Raw genomic sequence first — 21601 nt, forward strand, 5'->3', positions numbered from 1 at the left:
CCAGTTGCTTGTGCACCTTTTTATACCACACTTTTTCCTTCCACTCAACTTCCATTAATATGCTTGGATACAGCACTCTGTGAACAGCCAGCTTCTTTAGCAATGACCTTTTGTGGCTTACCCTCCTTGTGCAGTGTGTCAATGACTGCCTTCTGGACATCTGTCAAGTCACCAGTCTTCCCCATGATTGTGGCGCATACTGAAACAGACTAAGGGACTTTTTAAATGCGTAGGAAGCCTTTGAAGGTGTTATTTGTTAATTATTCTAATTTACTGAGATAATGACTTTTGAGTTTTCATTGGCTGTAAGCCATAATCATCAACATTAACAGAAATAAACACTTGAAAAAATTCTGTTTGTAATGACTCATATATTATATAGAGTTTCACTTTATGTATTGAAGAACTGAAATAAATTAACTTGATAATATTCTAATTTTGTGAGGAGCACCTGTATCTCAGGTGACTCACATGTTTGCATTATATATTTTTGGGTCATTTATATGGATATCAAGATTTATAAATATATATACACCATATATATACTCATGTATAAGCCTAGTTTTTCAGCACATTTTTTGTGCTGAAAATGCCCCCCTCGGCTTATACACAAGTCATTGTCCCGGTTTATGGTGGGGGAGGGGGAGCAGTGGGTCAAAGGAGGCAGGAGTGGCTGCAGCTAAAGCGTCTTCCCGCTACTAAAGAGAAATGAATATTCACTGCACTGGCAATGAGTATTCATTTCTCTTGTAGAGCATGCACAGTTAAAGCCGCAGCTGCTGGCTTCCAGCAGCTTCCGGGCTCTAACCGATGCCTGCTCATTAAGGTAATGAATATTCACCTCTCTCCACTCTCATAGGAGTGAGCGGGGACACGTGATCATCTGGCTGGAAAAGCTGCAGAAAACCGAAACAAGATACTGCGAGGGCGCGCAGGGAAGGTAAGTAGGATATTTTTCTTTTTTTAATGCTTTTATCATGGGTGGCCATGCATTCAAGGATGGGGATAAGGAGCCACGCATACAAGAATGGGGATAAGGAGCCACGCATTCAAGGATGGGGATGAGGAGTCATGCATACCAGGATGGGGATAAGGAGCTATGCATACAAGGGTGGGGATAAGGAGTTATGCAGACAAGGATTGGGATAAGGAGCCACACATACAAGGATGGAGATAAGAAGCCATGCATACCAGGATGGGGATGAGGAGCCACGCATACCAGGATGGGGATAAGGAGCCACGCAGACAAGGATGGGGATAAGGAGCCACACATACAAGGATGGGGATAAGGAGCCATGCATACAAGGATGGAAATAAGGAGCCATGCATACAAGGATGGGGATGAGGAGTCATGCATACCAGGATGGGGATAAGGAGCTACACATACAAGGAGCCACGCATACAAGGATGGGGATAAGGAGCCGTGCAGACAAGGATGCTAATAAGGAGTCATGCATACAACGAAGGGTATGAGGAACCATGCATACCAGAATAGGGATTAGGGGAGAATGTATACCCGGCTTATACTTGAGTCAATATGTTTTCCCAGTTTTTCGAGGCAAAATTAGGTGCCTCGGCTTATACTCGGGTCGACTCATACACAAGCATATACGGTATATGTTTTTTTGTCCACTAACACCACTTTACAGTTTATATATATATATATATATATATATATATATACACACACACACACACACACACACACACACACACACACACACACACACACTTATTGCTGTGTTCTCTTTTTACTTGATATTTTATTAATTTATTGTGAGCCCTTGTACTGTTCAATAAAGGCAGTTTTTATTCATACATTTTTTTGTCCTGGTAATCTGAACTCACTGTTCACACCGTGTCTCGGTTTGGTTCTCTTGTTGGTTTTCTTTTGATAATCCGAGTATGTTTTTCATTTGTGTCCATATTGACACTAGTAAGAATCTATACCCCATATAATTACTGAACAAATACTGATGATACACTGACAAAGGCCTCTTTCACAATTCAGTGTCTCCAGTACATGTGGTGACAGTTTTCACAGGTACTGGATACACTGACACACGTAGACCCATTCAAATGAATGGGTCTGTGCACATATCTCTGTTTTTTCACGGACCGTGTGTCCAAGTGACCCACACGTCGACATGTCCTTTTTGTGCAGCTGCATGGAGAACACGGACCCATTCAAGTCATTGGGTCCGTGTAAACACGTACTGTACCGCACACGGATGCCGTCCGTATGATACATCAGTATCACAAGGACAGCCGCTGGGGAAGAAGCATTACAGTAAGCACTGTTCACCGCAGTGGCGATTGGCGCAAGCAGAGAAGAATGATGAGAGTTATATTAAAGTCCGAACGATGAAAGTAGGTGGGGGCTTTTGGAACTCTTAGGCCGGCGTCACACTCGGCGTAAGACAATACGGTCCGTATTTTACGGCCGTAATACGGCCGTAATACGGAGAAATGTTCCCAAAATAGTGATCCGTAGGCAGGGTGTGTCAGCGTATTTTGCGCATGGCATCCTCCGTATGGCATCCGTACTGCGATATTTTCTCGCAGGCTTGCAAAACCGACATCTAATGGATTTATGTGCTCAAATGTTCGGGAAAACATATATACAGTATATATATATATATATATATATATATGTCATTAAGACACACACATATATATATATATATATATATATATAATATTTACTACAGCGCGATATCTGTGAAAAGCCGGTAATTCAATTGCCGGCTTTTCATTTCTCCTTCCCAAACCCGACAGGATATGAGACATGGTTTACATACAGTAAACCATCTCATATCCCCTTTTTTTTTGCATATTCCACACTACTAATGTTAGTAGTGTGTATGTGCAAAATTTGGGCGCTGTAGCTGCTAAAATAAAGGGTTAAATCGCGGAAAAAAGTGGCGTGGGCTCCCGCGCAATTTTCTCCGCCAGAGCGGTAAAGCCAGTGACTGAGGGCAGATATTAATAGCCAGGAGAGGGTCCATGGTTATTGGCCCCCCCGTGGCTAAAAACATCTGCCCCCAGCCACCCCAGAAAAGGCACATCTGGAAGATGCGCCTGTTCTGGCACTTGGCCACTCTCTTCCCACTCCCGTGTAGCGGTGGGATATGGGGTAATGAAGGGTTAATGCCACCTTGCTATTGTAAGGTGACATTAAGCCAGATTAATAATGGAGAGGCGTCAATTATGACACCTATCCATTATTAATCCAATTGTTTGAAAGGGTTAAAAAACACACACACACACACATGATTTAAAAGTTTTTTGATGAAATAAACACAGCTGTTGTTTTAATATTTTATTGCTCTCTCAATCCATTTGCAGACCCTCGCTTGGCAAAACAATAAACCCACAATAAACATACCTTCTGCTGACCCGTCACGTCCCACGAGGTAATCCATCTGAAGGGGTTAAAATAATTTACAAGCAGGAGCCCTGCAAATGCAGCTGTGCTCATGCTTGTAATTCCCCGGCGAATGAAGGAAATGTAGGTCATTGACCTACATTTCCTTCAGTCGCGGTGATGCGCCCCCTGGTGGATGTCCTCATATGACCTGGAGCGTGGGAAAAAGTTCCCAGGCTGCAGTTCATGAGAACATCCAGCAGGGGCACATCACCGCGACTGAAGGAAATGTAGGTCAATGACCTACATTTCCTTCATTCGCTGGGGAATTACAAGCACGAGCACAGCTGCATTTGCAGGGCTCCTGCTTGTAAATTATTTTAACCCCTTCAGATGGATTACCTCGTGGGACGTGACGGGTCAGCAGAAGGTATGTATATTGTGGGTTTATTGTTTTGCCAAGCGAGGGTCTGCAAATGGATTGAGAGAGCAATAAAATATTAAAACAACCGCTGTGTTTATTTCATTAAAATACTTTTAAATCATGTGTGTGTGTGTGTTTTTTAACCCTTTCAAACAATTGGATTAATAATGGATAGATGTCATAATTGACGCCTCTCCATTATTAATCTGGCTTAATGTCACCTTACAATAGCAAGGTGGCATTAACCCTTCATTACCTCATATCCCACCGCTACACGGGAGTGGGAAGAGAGTGGCCAAGTGCCAGAACAGGCGCATCTTCCAGATGTGCCTTTTCTGGGGTGGCTGGGGGCAGATGTTTTTAGCCACGGGGGGCCAATAACCATGGACCCTCTCCTGGCTATTAATATCTGCCGTCAGTCACTGGCTTTACCACTCTGGCGGAGAAAATTGCGCGGGAGCCCACGCCAATTTTTTCAGCCATTTAACCCTTTATTTTAGCAGCTACAGCGCTGAAATTTTGCATACACACACTACTAACATTAGTAGTGTGGAATATGCAAAAAAAAAAGGGGATATGAGATGGTTTACTGTATGTAAACCATGTCTCATATCCTGTCGGGTTTAGGCAGGAGAAATGAAAAGCCGGCAATTGAATTACCGACTTTTCACTAACACCGCTGCGTATTTCTCGCAAGTCACACTGCTGGTCCGTGTGGAATCCGTATTTTTCTCGCCCCCATAGACTTTCATTGGCGATTTTTTTGCGCAATACGCTGACAAACGCAGCATGCTGCGATTTTGTACGGCCGTAGAACGCCGTATATTACGGATCCGTAATATACGGCTGATAGGACGAGACCCATTGAGAATCATTGTGCCGTATGTTATGCAAGTTTTACGCACGTAGTTTCTGCGCTCTTACGTCCGTAAAACTCGCATGTGTGACGGCGGCCTTATTCCCATCATTCGATACCTGCTGCCTCTAATAGCAGTGACAGCAGGAGCGGATGATCGTGATATTCCTCAGTCACCGCCTGCAATATAACAAAATAAATTAATGAAAAACCCGAAGTGGGTTCCCCCCCCTATTTTCTTGAACCAACCAGGCAAAACTCACAGCTGGGGGCTGCAACCGTCTGCTGTCAGCTTCTGCAAGGTTAGTTATCAAGAATAGAGGGGTCCCTACGCAATTTTTTAAAATTATTTAAATAAATAATTTTAAAAAACGGCATAGGGTCCCCCCCAGTTATGACAACCAGCCTTGCTAAAGCTCACATCTGGAGGCTGGTATTCTCAGGCTGGTAAGGGGCCATTGACCCCCCAGCCTAAATATAGCAGCCTGCAGCTGCCCAGAAAAGATGCATCTATTGGATGCGCCTATTCTGGTGCTTTGCCCGGCTCTTCTCACTTGCCCTGTAGCAGTGGCAAGTGGGGTTCATATTTGTGGGGTTGATGTCACCTCTGTAATGTCAGATGCTGTTTTTAGGCTGGGGGGGACCTATATCAATGGCCCCTTACCAACCTGAGAATACCAGCCCCCAGCTGTGAGCTTTAGCAAGGCTGGTTGTCAAAAAATGGGGGGGAACCCACGCCTTTTTTTTTTTATTATTTATTTAAATAATTAAAAAAACAGCCTGGGGACCCCTCTATTGTTGATAACCCCAACCTTGCAAAAGCTGACGGCTGAGGGTTGCAGTCCCTAGCTGTGAGTTTTGCCTGGTTCAAGAAAATAGGGGGGAACCCACATCTGTTTTTTCATTAATTTATTTTGTTAGATAACAAGAGGCGGCTGAGAAATACCCCGATCATCTGGTCCTACTGTCACTGTTATTAGGGGCAGCAGGTGTCGGATGATGGGGGTAGGAGTCCCAAAAGCCCCCACCTGCTGTGATTGTTCAGACTTTAAGATAACTCTTATCATTCTCCTCTGCTTGCGCCGATCGCCGGCAGAGCAGGGGAGAATGATGAGAGCTGTCTTCAGCACCAGTCGCCGGGGAGCAGCACTTACTGTAGCCTTTCTTCCCCGACGGCCGTCCGTGTGGTACTCATGCGGTTGCCACGTGTGCCGCACGTATTACACACACGGACACACAGATATCTCGGGTACTGGAAATATCAGGATGTGTGAAACCGACCAAATACTGATCACACACTGACCAAATACTGATCACACACTGACCAAACACTGATGACATACTGACGACACTAGTACCATTTTTTGTGTATGTGAAAAACACTGTCTTCTGAATGAGGCCTAATACACATCCCATTTCTTCACGGCTGCTCCACAGAATAGTTCTTGCGCTATCTGACCCAATGCCCGGTTATGCATACTTATTTATTATACTTACTCAGAATCTGAAGTTTCCCCATTTGTGGGCGACACTTGCACACTCATTGCTATGCCGTTGAGCTGTTCCCGAGAATGGTCTCTCCGTGAATTTTTCAGGGCTATCGTATTGTCTGTCACCGGACGGACACCATCATTTGAACATACAGAGGAAGTCCTTGATGAGATTGTACTTTGATTATAATCAGCCAACTTCTCCCGTAGGCGATTTTTCATGTTCTTGTCGGTCAGAGGAGGGGGGTATGTGACTTTGTTTTTCAGAATTCCTATTAAAAGCATTGTAAACATTAACTGAATGTGAACATCAGTAAAGGGTTAGGATCTGAATTAATAATAATAATCTTTATTGCCATTTCTTAGCTGTTGGTTGTCATACAGTAGACACATACACAATAGTGATGAATGTAAATTCATGACATTCCCAGCCCCACTAAGTGATTGTGCCTGACCAGGGCGAGCTGCACTTTACAGCATCTTACCGTTTTCTTATAAAACCTGATTCATTTGAACGTTTATTACTGGTTAATGGAAACGTTAGGGGAATACATCATGAGGAATTGTTCACAGAAACATGCCAACATTCAGAAAACGGCTATAACTGTAGCAGATAAAACAGTGATTTTATCAAAACCACATCACTTGTCTTAGGATCTCTGTCACCATACTGCTCGCAGACAACATAGCAAAACACCTTTAAAACATTGGAACAACAACAAAAACTTGTTCAATTCCTTCTTTATGCTGTTGGCAATCAACTAATCATTGGAGTCCTGTGCCAAAATTCAGCAGGAACATGGCCACTTGTTTTATAGGGAACATTCCCTATTTTTGCTCTTTTTCTATTTTCCATTGTATGGGGCAGGTAGTTGACTCTTTCCGGCTTTGTACCTTGGCCTTCTTATAAGCTAGCACCGATGTCACAAATCCTTCAAAGCAAATTTTGAAAGGGTCTGTGGGTGACGCAGGAAGAATAAGTCATGTATGGCTTTTGTTCCCTGAGTAAACTTGACTCATTAGGTAAATATAATGGGCAGGAGAGCCAGGAGGAGAACACATAGATCATTGTCAGGTATGGAAGCTGCGTTGTAGGTGGCTATACATCATTCCAATGTACATAGCAGTCTATCTAATCTCACCAGCTACCAGTAGTAGTTCTGCCATATCAGTCTCTGATGCCTACGCATCTATCTATACTTATGACATACGTTCTCTATCCTGCTAACACATATATTTGGAGCTTCACAGGACCAAACACAATAAAATGAATACACGGGGGCTATATTTCTGCCAGACATCAGACCTACTACCAGCTACATTCAGTGGCATTGCAGTCTCGCACTTCTAACCTAAAACTCTATATGGATGAGGTGCTGGGCCCAGGTAAACAACGAAGAGCCCCTTAGGGTACTGTCACACAGTGCAATTTTGATCGCTACGACGGCACGATTCGTGACGTCGCAGCGTCGTATGATTATCGCTCCAGCGTCGTAGACTGCGGTCACACGTTGCAATCACGGCGCTGGAGCGATGCCGAAGTCCCCGGGTAACCAGGGTAAACATCGGGTTACTAAGCACAGGGCCGCGCTTAGTAACCCGATGTTTACCCTGGTTACCAGCGTAAACGTAAAAAAAACCCAAACAGTATATGCTTACATTCCGGTGTCTGTCCCCCGGCGTTCTGCTTCTCTCCACTGTGTTAAGCACCATAGCCGGAAAGCAGAGCGGTGACGTCAGACGGCCGGCGCTCACAGTGCAGAGAAGCTGAGACGCCGGAGGACAGACACCGGAATGTAGGTATGTACTGTTTGTTTTTTTTTACTTTTACTCTGGTAACCACGGTAAACATCAGGTTACTAAGCGCGGCCCTGCGCTTAGTTACCCGATGTTTACCCTGGTTACAAGCGAACACATCGCTGGATCGCTGTCACACACAACGATCCAGCGATGTCAGCGGGTGATCAAGCGACGAAAGAAAGTTCCATACGATCTGCTACGACGTACGATTCTCAGCAGGGTCCCTGATCGCTGCTGCGTGTCAGACACTGCGATATCGTATGGATATCGCTAGAACGTCACGAATCGTACCGTCGTAGCGATCAAAATTGCACTGTGTGACAGTACCCTTACAATCGATAGAATGGAGGCCATCCCCTGGCACCCCACTGATCATCTCAGTGAAGGATCGCCCAGTCTTACCTTTCCTGAGCTCCGGCTGCTGATTGTTATGATTGTTGGTAAGTTTGCCATCGTTGTTCTGAATATCGTTCTCCTTGTCATGAGGGGGGTCTCCGCAGTGATTGACCTTGTTCTCATTGTGCAGCTCCACGTTTACTTTGGTCTCCACTTTCAACTTGCATTTGCTATCCTGATCTTCGCTGTCGCTGGCAGTCACGCCGTCAGTTGGCCAGTAGGGTCTTACATGATTCGGAACGGAATCCACTGCACATGGAAGCAAGACGTGAAAATAATACAATTATCAAGACATCATCCAAGCTGGAGATACTTCCCACCAGCCATTCTGGTCATTGCTCTCACTTTTCTGTCCGTTAGAAAATAGAAAAAGTGATCTGATTGGTTCCCCTGGGAAAAATTTCCAGTTTTTGCCCCCCAAAACTTTTTTTTTAATTATTTTTAACGTGGGACTTATAGGAACCAGATCAGGTTGCTTTTATTTTCTAAAAACTGTCTGCAGGTATCTGTTGAGGGCAAGTCGTAATATTATCTTGCACTATTATACCCAATAGTTTTTCACTTTCCACTATCAGATTCTTCTTTTGAGTGAAAAGAGTATGAACAATGTTTTCTTATAGTGTTTGTGGCACAAATAATTTACAATTTTGAAAACTTGAAGTTTTTGCTGTGTATTTTTTTTCACACGTGAATCTCAAGGGTACATTACGGTATCAGCAAAGTGATAGATTTCTGAAATCTCATGCACGTGTTGCTTATTTTTTCCTTGCATATTTGAACCATCAAAGTATTTTTTTCATTACAGAATGTCAATTTTTTCAGCATTTTTTCTCCATTCAAATGAATGGGAATAAAAACGCGAGGAAAAACAGATAAAAAAAATGCATGTAAAAGTGTATAAAAACCGAGTGTATTTTACACAGCATTTTTCCCGCCAACGATCTGGTTTTTGATCCAGGAAAATCTGCTGCAAATACTCATCGTGTGCACATCTCCTAAGTGTTGGGAGCTGGCTACCTTTTGGGGTGCTATGAACTGGTCCCCGCTCATTATTTTTGGGGCTAGTTGGTTTCCACTGTTGCTCTACTTCATTATCCTCTTCTTCACTGTCGGACGAGTGAGAGGAGGCGTACGAGCTGCTGTGCTCATCCATGGAAAGCTCGCTGTCTGAGTCCGAGTCCTGCCCTATAAAGAGGAACGTGCAATAGTTTTAGGAACGTATTAGACACTTCGAAAAACTTTGCTAGATCACGAACACATGAAAATGTGGCGAATGCTAAAAAACATACAGAGTAATAAAATGATTTCAGAAGAATGGTCCAGTTTCCTTACCGTGGGAGTGAGTGCGGTTTCTCTGGAATAGGGCAGCATCGACTTCTGTGATGCCGGCACGGGTCTGTCCTGAAGATAAGCTAAGCTTCTGAGCCCCATCATCCCTGTATTCAGTAACCATTTCAAAGTAAAAAATAAGAAAAAGCCTAAAATGGCTCATACATAGAGAAAGAGCTGAAATGTAGCAAAACTTATGGCAAAAAAGGAAGTGCAGGAGAAAGTAAATGATGTGTTTTATAGGTAGGATATAGAGAGGGTGATTAAGTCTGCAGCAATCGGCAATTCAGCTTCCTAGCATGCAAGTAAAGCCTAATCCAGTCATTAATGAGGCGTATGTATTCATATACATAGACATATAGTGCAAGCCGCACATGCAGAGAGCAGCACTTTTATTTCACAACACGTCATTTAGTAGCACTATTTTCATTTCACATTTGGTCCATGTATATGCAGCGCCCCAGAGTCCTGGTCGTTGCAGTACTGTAGCTCCGCCACTAAGGGGGGCTATGGTACGTCTGATGGCACTGAAGGAGTTCATCTGACCAGGTATCACAGACACCAATACATTTCACAGTCTGGCCTCCAGGGGGAGCTAAGGGTTCTATTTAGTAGGCCACTCCTCACAATCTGGTAAAACTGGGGGTTAGGCAGGAAGTGAGGAGGAAAAGCTGACTGGGTTGGAACCAGGCAACACCTTGTGGCAGAGGGTGTTGTAGGGGAAGATTCAGAGGGGTCCCTGTCAGGGGTGGGATCCTGACAGAGGCCTAGCAACCAGAGAGAACGTTACGGGACCGCGCCTGCACGATATAGCGGCGGTACCCTAAGAAAGGACAAGAAGCGAGGTATATTGTGCTGAGTGAGAAACGAGATCAACGCAACAAGGAGAATACCAGTAGGGGTCATGCTGTAAGACGAGGCAACATCCTACTGAGGCGCGTAGCCGGTGGCCGGAACGCCGAGGAAGTATAGAGCTCCAAGCCAAACTTCAAACCTACGGCAGGACAGTCAGTTATAGGCGGGCTGTCTCACCCAATTGACCTAGGAAGACACAGGGGGGTAACAACAGGAGTGGGGCGACGCTAGAGTCCCGGAAGAGCGCCGAGCCTCCCCGTCATACGGGTGCGTCCTAACCATAAGATCTGGGGGACGTGGAAGAACATCAGAATCGAGTTGTGAGGGAACACGAGAAACAGACACAACAGTTGTGAGGACTATCCCGTGGTGCTCAGCAGGGAAGGACTACAACACACTAGCGCTAGCAGGTAGGCACAGATTTCCACCTGCAAAGGGAGCTCTGGATGTGCCATCGGACCGACCAGGCTTGCGCAGCCCGGTTAACCGTATTCCGGATTGAGGACCCTGAAGCCTTCCGTAAAAAGGTAAAGAGACTGCAACGTGGTGTCCTCGTTATTTACTGCAACCTGCACCGCACCACCACAATATCAACACCACCATCCACACCAATTATTTGGGCGCCCCTCAGCAGGGTCACGGGCCGGGCCTAGCCACCGTGACAACCCCAGAGCAGAGACTCAGAGGCCCGGTATCGGGTACCCCTCGGCCCTGCGACAGTGGGGGCGCTGCCTATACATCTGTTTTACAAAAAAAAAACCTTACCCCTCCTCCCCCCCAAAAAAGATAAGTTTCCATGGGCAAATGTATGTCAAAGGAGCTTATAATTTTCCATTGTTTTCCCTAGATGGGTTGTGTAGGCATACTTTCCAACCCTATCGGACACTGGACGCCCAACGTTGGGTTTCCGAGGCCAACACCAGATGCCCAGCAAGTGGGCATTGTGCAGATTCTATATACTGGGGGAAAAAATGTTTGTTTCCTATTTTTTGTACTAGAAGTAAAAAAAAAAATACAACCATGGCCCAAAGGTGAAGTGAACAGAGGCCAGCATTTCTAACATTTGCCTTTCTAAAAATCTTTAATTGTGTCACCACCAGTTAGATGTGGTTGCATATGTCATTCACTATTTTTAATCTCCTTTGCAAATGTACATTAGCAATTTATAGTAGTTATTGTAAAGACACAAGCCAAGCGCCATGCACCCGCCACCGGATTACCTGAGAATATAAGCAAGGTAGCTATTGTGGCTCTTGGCTGACCTGACGGTGCTCTCCAAAGAGACGGTGGATTCTCCGATGCCCAGTCTGTACATGTTGGATTCATCCATACAGGTGTTATTGTAATTCAGCGTCCGCTACAAATGACAAAACAATGGAAGCCGTCTTAATCAATTCCATGGTTCCATGTTTCTACTTCTTTAAAGTTATAAAAGTTTGACCCATTTAAATGGCAGCACAACTCTAGTTCTAGTATGAGGAAAACCAAGCAAATGAGCCGGAACATAAGATAGTAAAAGTGCAATATGTAGGTGCACATTCACACTGTAGCCATTTAACAGACAAAGCCTATGATAAAAACAAAATGAGCAAATATCCTGTAGTAAGTATCTCAATAGTAATAGTACGTGTTAATAACGTAGGGTACTTAGTTAACACTATTTTGATTTTTTTTAAAAAACTTAAAAGCGATCTCACCAGGACAAGGTGAACCCTTTTTGTGGTGGGATGGCTTTTAAGCTTTTTTTAAAATCAAAATAGTGTTAACTAAGTACCCTACGTTATTAATAAGTACTATTACTATTCACTTATTTAGAGGGTATTTGCTCATTTTGTTTTTATCTTAGGTTCTGTCTATTAGGTGTGAGGGTAGATATTGAGACATATGTTCTGCTGAAAAATTATAGTATACCAACCATAGTAGAAATCCAATAGATAATGTTTAATATACTATATAATTACTAATACATATACATTATATGTATGGCTGAAAGTGTTGGCACCCTTGAAATTGTTCCAGAAAGTGACGTATTTATCCCAGAAAATTATTGCAATTACACAGGTTTGTTATGCACATTTTTATTTCCTTTGTGTGTATTGGAACAACAGAAAAAAAAACAATTACTAAAAATGCTAATTGGAAATAATTTCACACAAATCCCAAAAATGTCACGGACAAAATTGTTGACCCCCTCAACTTAATATTTGGTTGCACACCCTTTGGAATAAATAACTGCAATCGTTTTCTATAACCATCAACAAGCTTCTTATACCTCTCAGCTGGAATTTTGGACCACTATTCTTTTGCAAACTGCTCCACGTCTCTCATATTTGAGGGGTGCCTTCTCCCAACAGAAATTTTAAGATCTCTCCACAGGTGTTCAATGAGATTTAGATTCTTATATCCGGACTCATTGCTGGCCACTTTCGAACTTTCCAGTGCTTTGTTTCCATCCAATTCTGGGTGCTTCGTGAAGTATGTTTGGGGTCATTGTCCTGCTGGAAGACCCATGACATAGGATGCAAATTCAGCTTTCTGACATGGGGCACTATATCGCGACCCAAAATCCGTTGGTAACTTTCAGATTTCATGATGCCTTGCACACAGTCAAGGCACCCAGTGCCAGAGGCAGCAAAACAACCCCAAAACATCTTACACCCTCCACCATATTTGACTGTAGGTACCATGTTCTTTTCTTTGTAGGCCGCTTTCTGTTTTCAGTAAACAGTAGAATGTTGTGCTTTACCAAAAAGCTCTATCTTGGTCTTATTTGTCCACAAGTCTCTTTCCCAGAGGGATTTTGGCTTACTCATGTACATTTTAGCAAACTGCAGACTGGCTTTTTTACATCTCTGTATCAGCAGTAGAGGCCTCCTGTCATAGTGTTTCATTCCATTCAAATGTCAACAGATAGTTTGCGCTGACACTGATGCACCCTGAGCCTGCAAGACAGCTGGAACTTCTTTGAAACTTGATTGGGGTCGCTTATCAACCATCCTGACTATCCTGTGTTTTGTCATTTTTTTCTCTGCTGTCCACATCTAGAGAGAATAGCTCCATGGACAAAGGAACATCAAGATCTCTGGAAATGGACTTATAACTGAGATTGTTGATATTTTTCTACAATTTAGGTTCTCAAGTCCTCAGACAGCTCTCTTTTCCTCTTTCTGTTCTCCATGCTTAGTGTGGCACCCATAGACACAAAATGGAAAGATTGAGTCAACTGCTCCCCTTTTTATCTGGTTTCAGGTTTGAGTTTGATATTGCCCACACCTGTTATTACCCACAATGTTGGAAAGGTGCCAACAATTTTGTCTGGCCTATTTTGGGGGTTTTGTGTGAAATTATATCCAGTTTGCCTTTTTTTCAGTTTTTTTTGTGTTGTTCCAATACACACAAAGTAATTAACTCTTAAAGGGGCGACATTGACTTCCTCTCTGAAGAGTTAATTAACAAAACATGTGAAATTGATTTACTTTTCTGGGAAAAATGCTCCCTTCTCTGAAACAATTTCAAGGGCGCCAACACTTTCAGCCATGACTATATTATACATAATATAAATAAATAATACGCACGCACACACACAACATATATACGCACGCACACACACAACATATATTACTTGATTGTCTCCATTCGTCTTCTGTCTGCAAACAATGTCATTCCTACATCACAAGTGACAAGTTTTAACCTGGAATAGTATTGGTGGCATCAACAGGGGGCAGTAGAGAGACACCCAGAAAGCGACTTACAGTTAGTAATGTGGCTCTGGTTGTTGTGCTCTCATCTGCCAGGTATTTCTTTCCAGTAAATGTATTCTTTAACTGCTTTCTCACTTCTTTGTTAAATACACAATGGAAAAAGAAAATGAAGAGTCCCTGGAGTAGGAAAAGGAAAGAAAAATCTGTCACATTTAGCTGCATTTTATGATTGTCTAATGACACAAAAAATGTGATCTGGAAGCAAGAATCGAAAACTGAGAAACCAAATGGCTGTGAGTGACATGGAACATCTAGGCATGCCCCGGATTTGCATTTTTTCTGTAAGTAAAGTGCAAGGCTTAGGCCATTTTAAAGCCACATTTCCACTATTCCCCCTGAAGAAGCTAGAATAGAATGCTGCCAGCACCCTCGGACTAAGGCTACCTTTACCGTTATGTAACGTGACTGAGCTTATGTGTTGCTATATTCAGGGAAGACAGATTTTCCTATTATTGAGACAGAAGATGACAGTTAGTGCTTTTAAATTCAATGGGCAAGGTGCAGACACACACATTTTGCAGCAAGTTCTCCTGAAATTACGGTACAATTCTCCAGAAAACTTTATGAACACTAATTGACATCTTTAATCTCAATAATGTAACAATGTGTCCACTGAATACAGACTTTACCAGTGAAATGTGAGAATGAAAAATCAGTCCAGGAGGAGAAAGAAGCAGATTTCTCCATAAAGATATATTGCAAAGTTTCTTATTTTCACATGTTCTATTGATAAAAAAAATTAAATGACTGTTTCCCTTAAAACACATGCAGATGGTGGCTTTGCCTGAACCAAAGGAATTACTTTCATCATTGATAATCTAATCTAAAGCACTAAAAGGATGTCTAGTATCTATTACTAAGAAATGTTAAATGCAGACAGTTATGTACTAGTCCTTGGCAAGCACCTTCACCAGGGTCGCATGGTATTAGAAAAGAATGGGTCATCTTTAAGACCTGAGAAGTACTAAATGTCAGCATGTTACCTGCATACAGCTGAAAATGGCAAAAAGGTAGTGAAACGTCATCACATCGCTGTTCACAGCCATCAGCCCCAGTAGCCATGTGGCACTGATCAGGAGCAGCAGGAGGAAAGCCGTCCTCAGCGTTGATCTAGAAACATGAATCTCTTTGTTAACATTTGTGTGTTACTTCTGTGCATGCTTAGATAAAATCAGTTTATTATTGGCCTCTACACTTACAGGACTCCAGCTTTCTCAAATACCCGTTGTCTCCGTCCACAAGATGTCTTCACGGCTAGTACGAAGATGACTGTATTAATCTGTAGGCAAAATGTCATGGAAACAGTTATGACATGCTTATTATTCCTGTCACAGGATAATGCTCCTTCACTCATCACCAGAGATTCCCGTTCTCTACGGCCATCAAATGATTACTAGTAGTTCAGTCCTTGATGGCAGCCAGTCTTCACTGCATCTTGGGCATCTCTTGTGACTAATAGGTCTCGAGCGATGCTATGACACTGTGGGGCCTAGTAAGCACCACAGGCAGTCAGGAGGCCGTGCTGAGGAGGCCAAGTGAAGACCAGCTGCCACAAAGGACCACACTAGACCGCAGACCCAGGGAGCAAGAACTGAATTGCTCATCTAGAATTACTAGGTGCAGTCTACTGAGGAAACCCACGCAAGCACGGGGAGAACATACAGACTCCGTGCAGATGGTGTCCATGGAGGGATTTGAACCCAGGACCCCAGAGCTGTAAAGCTACACTGCTAACCACTGAGCCAATCTTTGCAATATGTTGGTTCCAATGACGAGGGCAAAAACTCTACTAAAACTAAACAATTTCTTCTGAAGATACTTACAGCAACCACAAAAGCGATGGGGCCAGCGAAACTCCAGATTAGGGTGTCATGTACTGAGAGCCAGCAGAAGTCAGGGTTTCCATAACCTTGAGGATCCAGGCCAACAGCAAGTCCTGATGAGTAAAACATAAAAAATATGATTTCTCCCATGGGAAGACTAGAACAATTATATCCATGAGGATAATGAGAGCATTGAAGAATAAAGAGATTATTCAGCTGTTACACAAAGGAACCTACAAGAAGGAAATTATAGCACAGCGAAGAAAATAGTAATTATACAAGACTTATACATATAATAAATGGGGCCGAGGAAAATATAACGCATGTATGCCTATTGCATTATCCTATGCACTGTTCATCTGTAGGACATTGAATTTTTACAAATTCCTTCTATTTCTCTTTCTTTGTGCTTTATTGTAGTATTGAGCGTAAAACAGGTTACAAATACTACAACAACAACTGAAACCCTGCAGAAAAGACGTGAAAGCTCCAATAACACTGCCCTGGGCCCTGGTGATGTGCAAACATTCCTGTAGGTAATATTGATTCTACCCCGGAGCACTCTTAGGACAAAGATGATCGGATTGTTCAACACTGCAGTTCTCCATCACTCAGCGGCTTACAGAACTGTACAAATCCTAAGTCAATGTTCCCAGCCACTGAGCCAATATATAAGCAGCAGACAAAACCGTACATATATTCCCCAGCACGCTGACATGCAGTGTCGGACTGGGGAGCCAGGGCCCACCAGTAACATTGACTTTGGGGCCCACTTTTCACCTGCATACAAATATTACACGACCCTGGTTCACAAATTTACCCATATCTCTATAAAATAAACTGGGCAGTTTGATTAATGAATGATGAGATGCTGCCTTTTTTCTGTAGAGAGTGAATCAAGTGAATTATGACACGTACTGCCCATACAGTGGGGTTGGGGGCCCAGGTCTGCACAGGAGCCCACTGGAGGATTCCCCTGTTACCCTATGGGCCAGTCTGAGCCTGCTGACATGCAATATTACCAATGTACGCTTACCCATAGATGGATGGCGTCCTGCTAGCCTGGTCAATAAGGAGGTAATGTACAAAGAAGGAGAACTAAGGCAAGAAGCCCAGTAACTCGGATATTAGAGACCTCATGGGTGACGTAATATATAGAACATTGGGTAGTTGCCCTGACCAAAGGTCCAAACAATACACACCGCAGCATGTGTAAGGCAATAAACCTGTCATACTGGCTGGTATCCCACAACCGATCACATAGTAGAAGTGCATGCGACCAAAGCATGGATGGCGACATACCTGTGATAATGGCTGGCATCCCATAACCAATCACAGAAGTGCATGTGACCAAAGCATGGATGGCGATATACCTGTGATTGTGGCTGGCATCCCACAACCGATCACATAGTAGAAGTGCATGCGACCAAAGCATGGATGGCGACATACCTGTGATAATGGCTGGCATCCCATAACCAATCACAGAAGTGCATGTGACCAAAGCATGGATGGCGATATACCTGTGATAGTGGCTGGCATCCCATAACCGATCACATAGTTGAAGTACATGTGAAAGGTGCATGGATGGCGACATACCTGTGATAATGGCTGGTATCCCATAACCAACCACATAGTAAAAACGCATGTGACCGGTGCATGGATTGTGACATACCTGTGATAATGGCTGGTATCCCATAACCAACCACATAGTAAAAACGCATGTGACCGGTGTCAATGTTCCTCACTTCCGTCAGCATACGATAAATGTGAAGTCCTTCGACAAACATCCAGGCAAAAGTGCTCATGTAGAAGTAATGCAGAAGAATGGCAATCACGGTACACACAAACTATATACAAGAAAAAAAAAGGAATGTAACTCCCCAATGTGAATCATATGGAAGGTTTATGCTATTGAGCACAATACAATGGTCAGCGGTCTCTGGTGGAAGGGACAGTTGTATTACATAGTATGTTTCTGCTAGGGTATGTGCACACGAGCGCCTTTTGCCATGTACAGATATTGCATTTGTGTGTATAGAGCGTGGCGGCAGACAAGACACCCAAAGGAGGAACATGTCACTTCCTTTTACTGCTTCAGAGTTTTTGAAGTGCCATGAGATGGGACGTGTGCATAGCCATGTGGTTTTGACATTGCTGTGAACTATATTCATTTCATGGGCCACCAGATAAAGACGCCGTGTGCACACACCATTACTTGTCTATAGGTGTCCTGTAAATTCTCCTGATCTTACTGGTTTCTTTGGACATCTACTCTATCTGATATAACTGTACTTTACTGCAAAACTTGAAAGCTAACACTAATTAAAAAAATATCTATAAGCAAATTGGGGCAAACACTCACAAGCTACACCTTACAGCTTTCGGCTCAGGAGTGTATTTTACATTCACTGTCACTTTCTCATTTTAGGTAGTCGTCAGTTGTTCCTAGTAACAGGACCCAAACTGCGAGTACGAAACCTGTGACTACAAGGTACACCAACATAAGACACAGGGAGGATTGGCTTCGCTCCAGCATTAATATTTGCACAGTTCAGTGCTATAGAAAGTCTGTTTTTCCACTAATTCTGCATCCAGGACCTTAAACGATGATGATGCCCTTGCTGGTAAACTTACAAAGAAAACCCGATATGGAGCAATAAGGACATTAATCACCCACGACCTTTTGTAAGGGGGTTTATGGCCGCTCCCTGAAACAGTATTATTTGCTCACAGAAAGGCCATAAATCAGGCTGTGAGCCAAGCAGTCATGAATTATTTCAGCTCCAGCATTCCTGCCCTGTCTTAGGTTTACCAGCGCATGACGTGTCAGGCTGCAGATCAAGTGCAGGTACACGGATGATTAATCTGGTACCACAATGCCAGGGATGTCTGATGGTACCAGTGCCAGATGTGAGAAACATCTTGTGAAATAGCGCACACTGGCTGAGGCATGGGAAGCAGGTGGTAATATAGGATTCTGTACATTCACCGTACATGCCGGAGATACACAGACAACTGGGCCATTTACACAAATCCACAATCAGCGTTCCGGACAGATGACATAAACCGTCACGTACTGGCAACATAACGCGACTTACATGAAGAGGCTCTCACTTACTGGATTTTCTGTCTGGTTGATGCCAATGAGAAAGACTAGCTCAGAAAAGAAGAGGGCGGCCACTAGGTTTTTGTGGATATTGTGGATGTTGGATCGTAATGTTCTGATGATCACAAGTAAGATGAAAGTCAGCAGCAAGGCCGCCAGCGAGACAGACACAGACGTGTATGTGATGATCTTCAGAGGAAGCACCTCCCCATTCTGTTATGGAGACAATTCACAGGTCATTGTACATGGCCATGGGGCAGACAAAGACGGACATCGAATAACTCAGAGAGAGACTTTTTGTACTACCAGATGGTCCCCATTCATTAAAAATGGAATAGTGCAATCATGGAGCAGTCCCAAAATATATGGACTTGCACGTATTCTCAACAGTTTTGGCTTTTATCCTATGTCACGTGACAAGGCTCGTTAGAGGGTCCATATTGACTTTTAGGATTGCTACTTCCTATTGGAGGAACTAGAGTTCTAGTCCTCTTCCTCCCTGAAGAGATAAAATACATGCAATAGGAAGGAGTGGAAGTGTGGCACTCACTAATATGGAAAAAAAACCTAGTTCTTTACTTCACAAATTAAATCACGGTTACTTACGCCATGAGTCCAACAGGTGGTGATAGCAGACGGTGGCCGTTTTATGCACCTGCATGGCCATTAGAAGGGTACAGAAACACAAAAGTCACCGCCCGTTGTTCTTGTGCTTTAAGTTATGAAATAATGGACTGGTTTTTAGCATATTGGCGAGCGCCGCACTTCCACTCCCTCCTACTGCACATACGGTATACATGGCATGGGCCCCGCACAGATCCATGTCACTGGGGTGTGAGCGAAGCTTCAGACTTTCTCAGCTACAACAGATTAATACTCATCCACTTCACTTAGCCTCTTAGACATACCCGCTCTTCAGAACTAAGCTGATAATCTGACCACTCTTTATGTGACACATGGGCCATTTACTCTATGTCATCATCTCAACCCAGATTTAAATATATTGTTTTATTGGCCCCATCCTTTCCTTTTCTTGATTCCTTCCCTGTATACTTGCTTAAGACAGATATCTACTTGACATTTGGACTTCTGATATATATCTGATCTCCTCTTCCAATGGAAATTCAGTTTGAACATACAATTATTATTTTGTTATTATTTAGCAGCAACTGCTGCATCCAAGATTTCCTTCTAGACATTTGTGCCCTAAAGGGTAGATGGTTCATGAAATATCCATGCATCGTGGTTTACATTCACGTTGCCAAGTCCAGACTGGCATGTTTGGTACGACGCAGTCAGTATGCTCCACTGCTTGGTAAATCCTGCTGTAGAATAAGGAACTAGGAACTTACTTCTCGCTTTGAAATGTCCATCAGCACAGCAAAACTGGTCATATGGTTACACTGGCAGGTAAGGTGGCTCTTATTTCTGAAGACTAGATCACAGCCTTTGGAGGACCACCCTCCTGCACCACCAGTTCTGTTTCAGAAGAGGAAAAGAAAAATAGTTTTCTAAATTCCCCATAGAAAAGGATGTGTGAGTTCATCAATGATTTCAGCCTGTGAATCAGATACTTAAATGGAATCTGTCACCAGGTTTTTACTACCCCATCTGAGAGCAGCATGACTTAGGGGTAGACACCCTGCCTCCAGTCAGCTATCACTCAGTGATTTTACTAACCACAGCAAACATCCCAGTAAGCGACACATCACTGGTAACAGGGTTTCTGTCTCTACATTCTGCTGTTCTCGCATTAGACATCAAAAACGCGGTGACAGATTTTCTTCAAGAAAAATAAATACTTACATAATGGAGTGGTTCCAAAATACACACACCGGTTTGGTCCTCTCCTCGGTCTCTAACATTGCATATTCTAGCATTATTGGCTTGTCCAGTTGAGATGGTAATGGTTCCCCTTCGTTGTGCACAGATGCGCTTACAATCGGTGTGTTAATAATTGGTCGGTTAGGAACTCTGGGATGTAAGAGAAAAGGTACAAATGATAACAATTTATACTGATAATATGCTAAACTGCTAACATCAAATTTCAGGGGGAAAACAATAGGACTTTCCAGAAGGCACCTAGTCATATAGATCTGTCATTATGGTACTTCTGTTAGCGGACAGTAAAGGTACCTTCCCACGAAACGACATCGCTAGCGATCCGTGACGTTGCAGCGTCCTGGCTAGCGATATCGTTTCGTTTGACACGCAGCAGCGATCAGGATCCTGCTGTGATGTCGCTGGTCGCTGAATAAAGTCCAGAACTTTATTTGGTCGTCAGATCGCTGTGTATCGTTGTGTTTGAAAGCAAAAGCAACGATACCAGCGATGTTTTACACTGGTAACCAGGGTAAACATCGGGTTACCAAGCGCAGGGCCGCGCTTAGTAAC

General features: G+C 43.4%; 1 protein-coding gene across 3 annotated transcripts in view; it reads right to left on the bottom strand.

Annotated features, from left to right (window-relative positions):
* CELSR1 (cadherin EGF LAG seven-pass G-type receptor 1) overlaps positions 1 to 21601 on the bottom strand; it is a 233652-nt gene that overhangs the window by 4414 nt on the left and 207637 nt on the right. For 2 of the 3 annotated variants that reach the window (XM_077264846.1, XM_077264845.1), the window contains exons 22-34: positions 21014 to 21181; positions 20560 to 20686; positions 19220 to 19420; positions 17774 to 17948; positions 16102 to 16214; positions 15478 to 15557; positions 15262 to 15388; positions 14270 to 14395; positions 11738 to 11874; positions 9666 to 9769; positions 9351 to 9518; positions 8340 to 8582; positions 6145 to 6409 (exon numbers count right to left, since the gene is read on the bottom strand). In XM_077264846.1, coding sequence (XP_077120961.1) covers positions 6145 to 6409; positions 8340 to 8582; positions 9351 to 9518; positions 9666 to 9769; positions 11738 to 11874; positions 14270 to 14395; positions 15262 to 15388; positions 15478 to 15557; positions 16102 to 16214; positions 17774 to 17948; positions 19220 to 19420; positions 20560 to 20686; positions 21014 to 21181 — 2034 coding nt within the window. The remainder of the gene's footprint in view (positions 1 to 6144; positions 6410 to 8339; positions 8583 to 9350; positions 9519 to 9665; positions 9770 to 11737; positions 11875 to 14269; positions 14396 to 15261; positions 15389 to 15477; positions 15558 to 16101; positions 16215 to 17773; positions 17949 to 19219; positions 19421 to 20559; positions 20687 to 21013; positions 21182 to 21601) is intronic. The other variant, XM_077264847.1, reaches the window with a different exon arrangement.

Source organism: Ranitomeya variabilis, chromosome 5, assembly GCF_051348905.1.
Source record: "Ranitomeya variabilis isolate aRanVar5 chromosome 5, aRanVar5.hap1, whole genome shotgun sequence".
Classification (NCBI taxonomy): Eukaryota; Metazoa; Chordata; class Amphibia; order Anura; family Dendrobatidae; genus Ranitomeya; species Ranitomeya variabilis.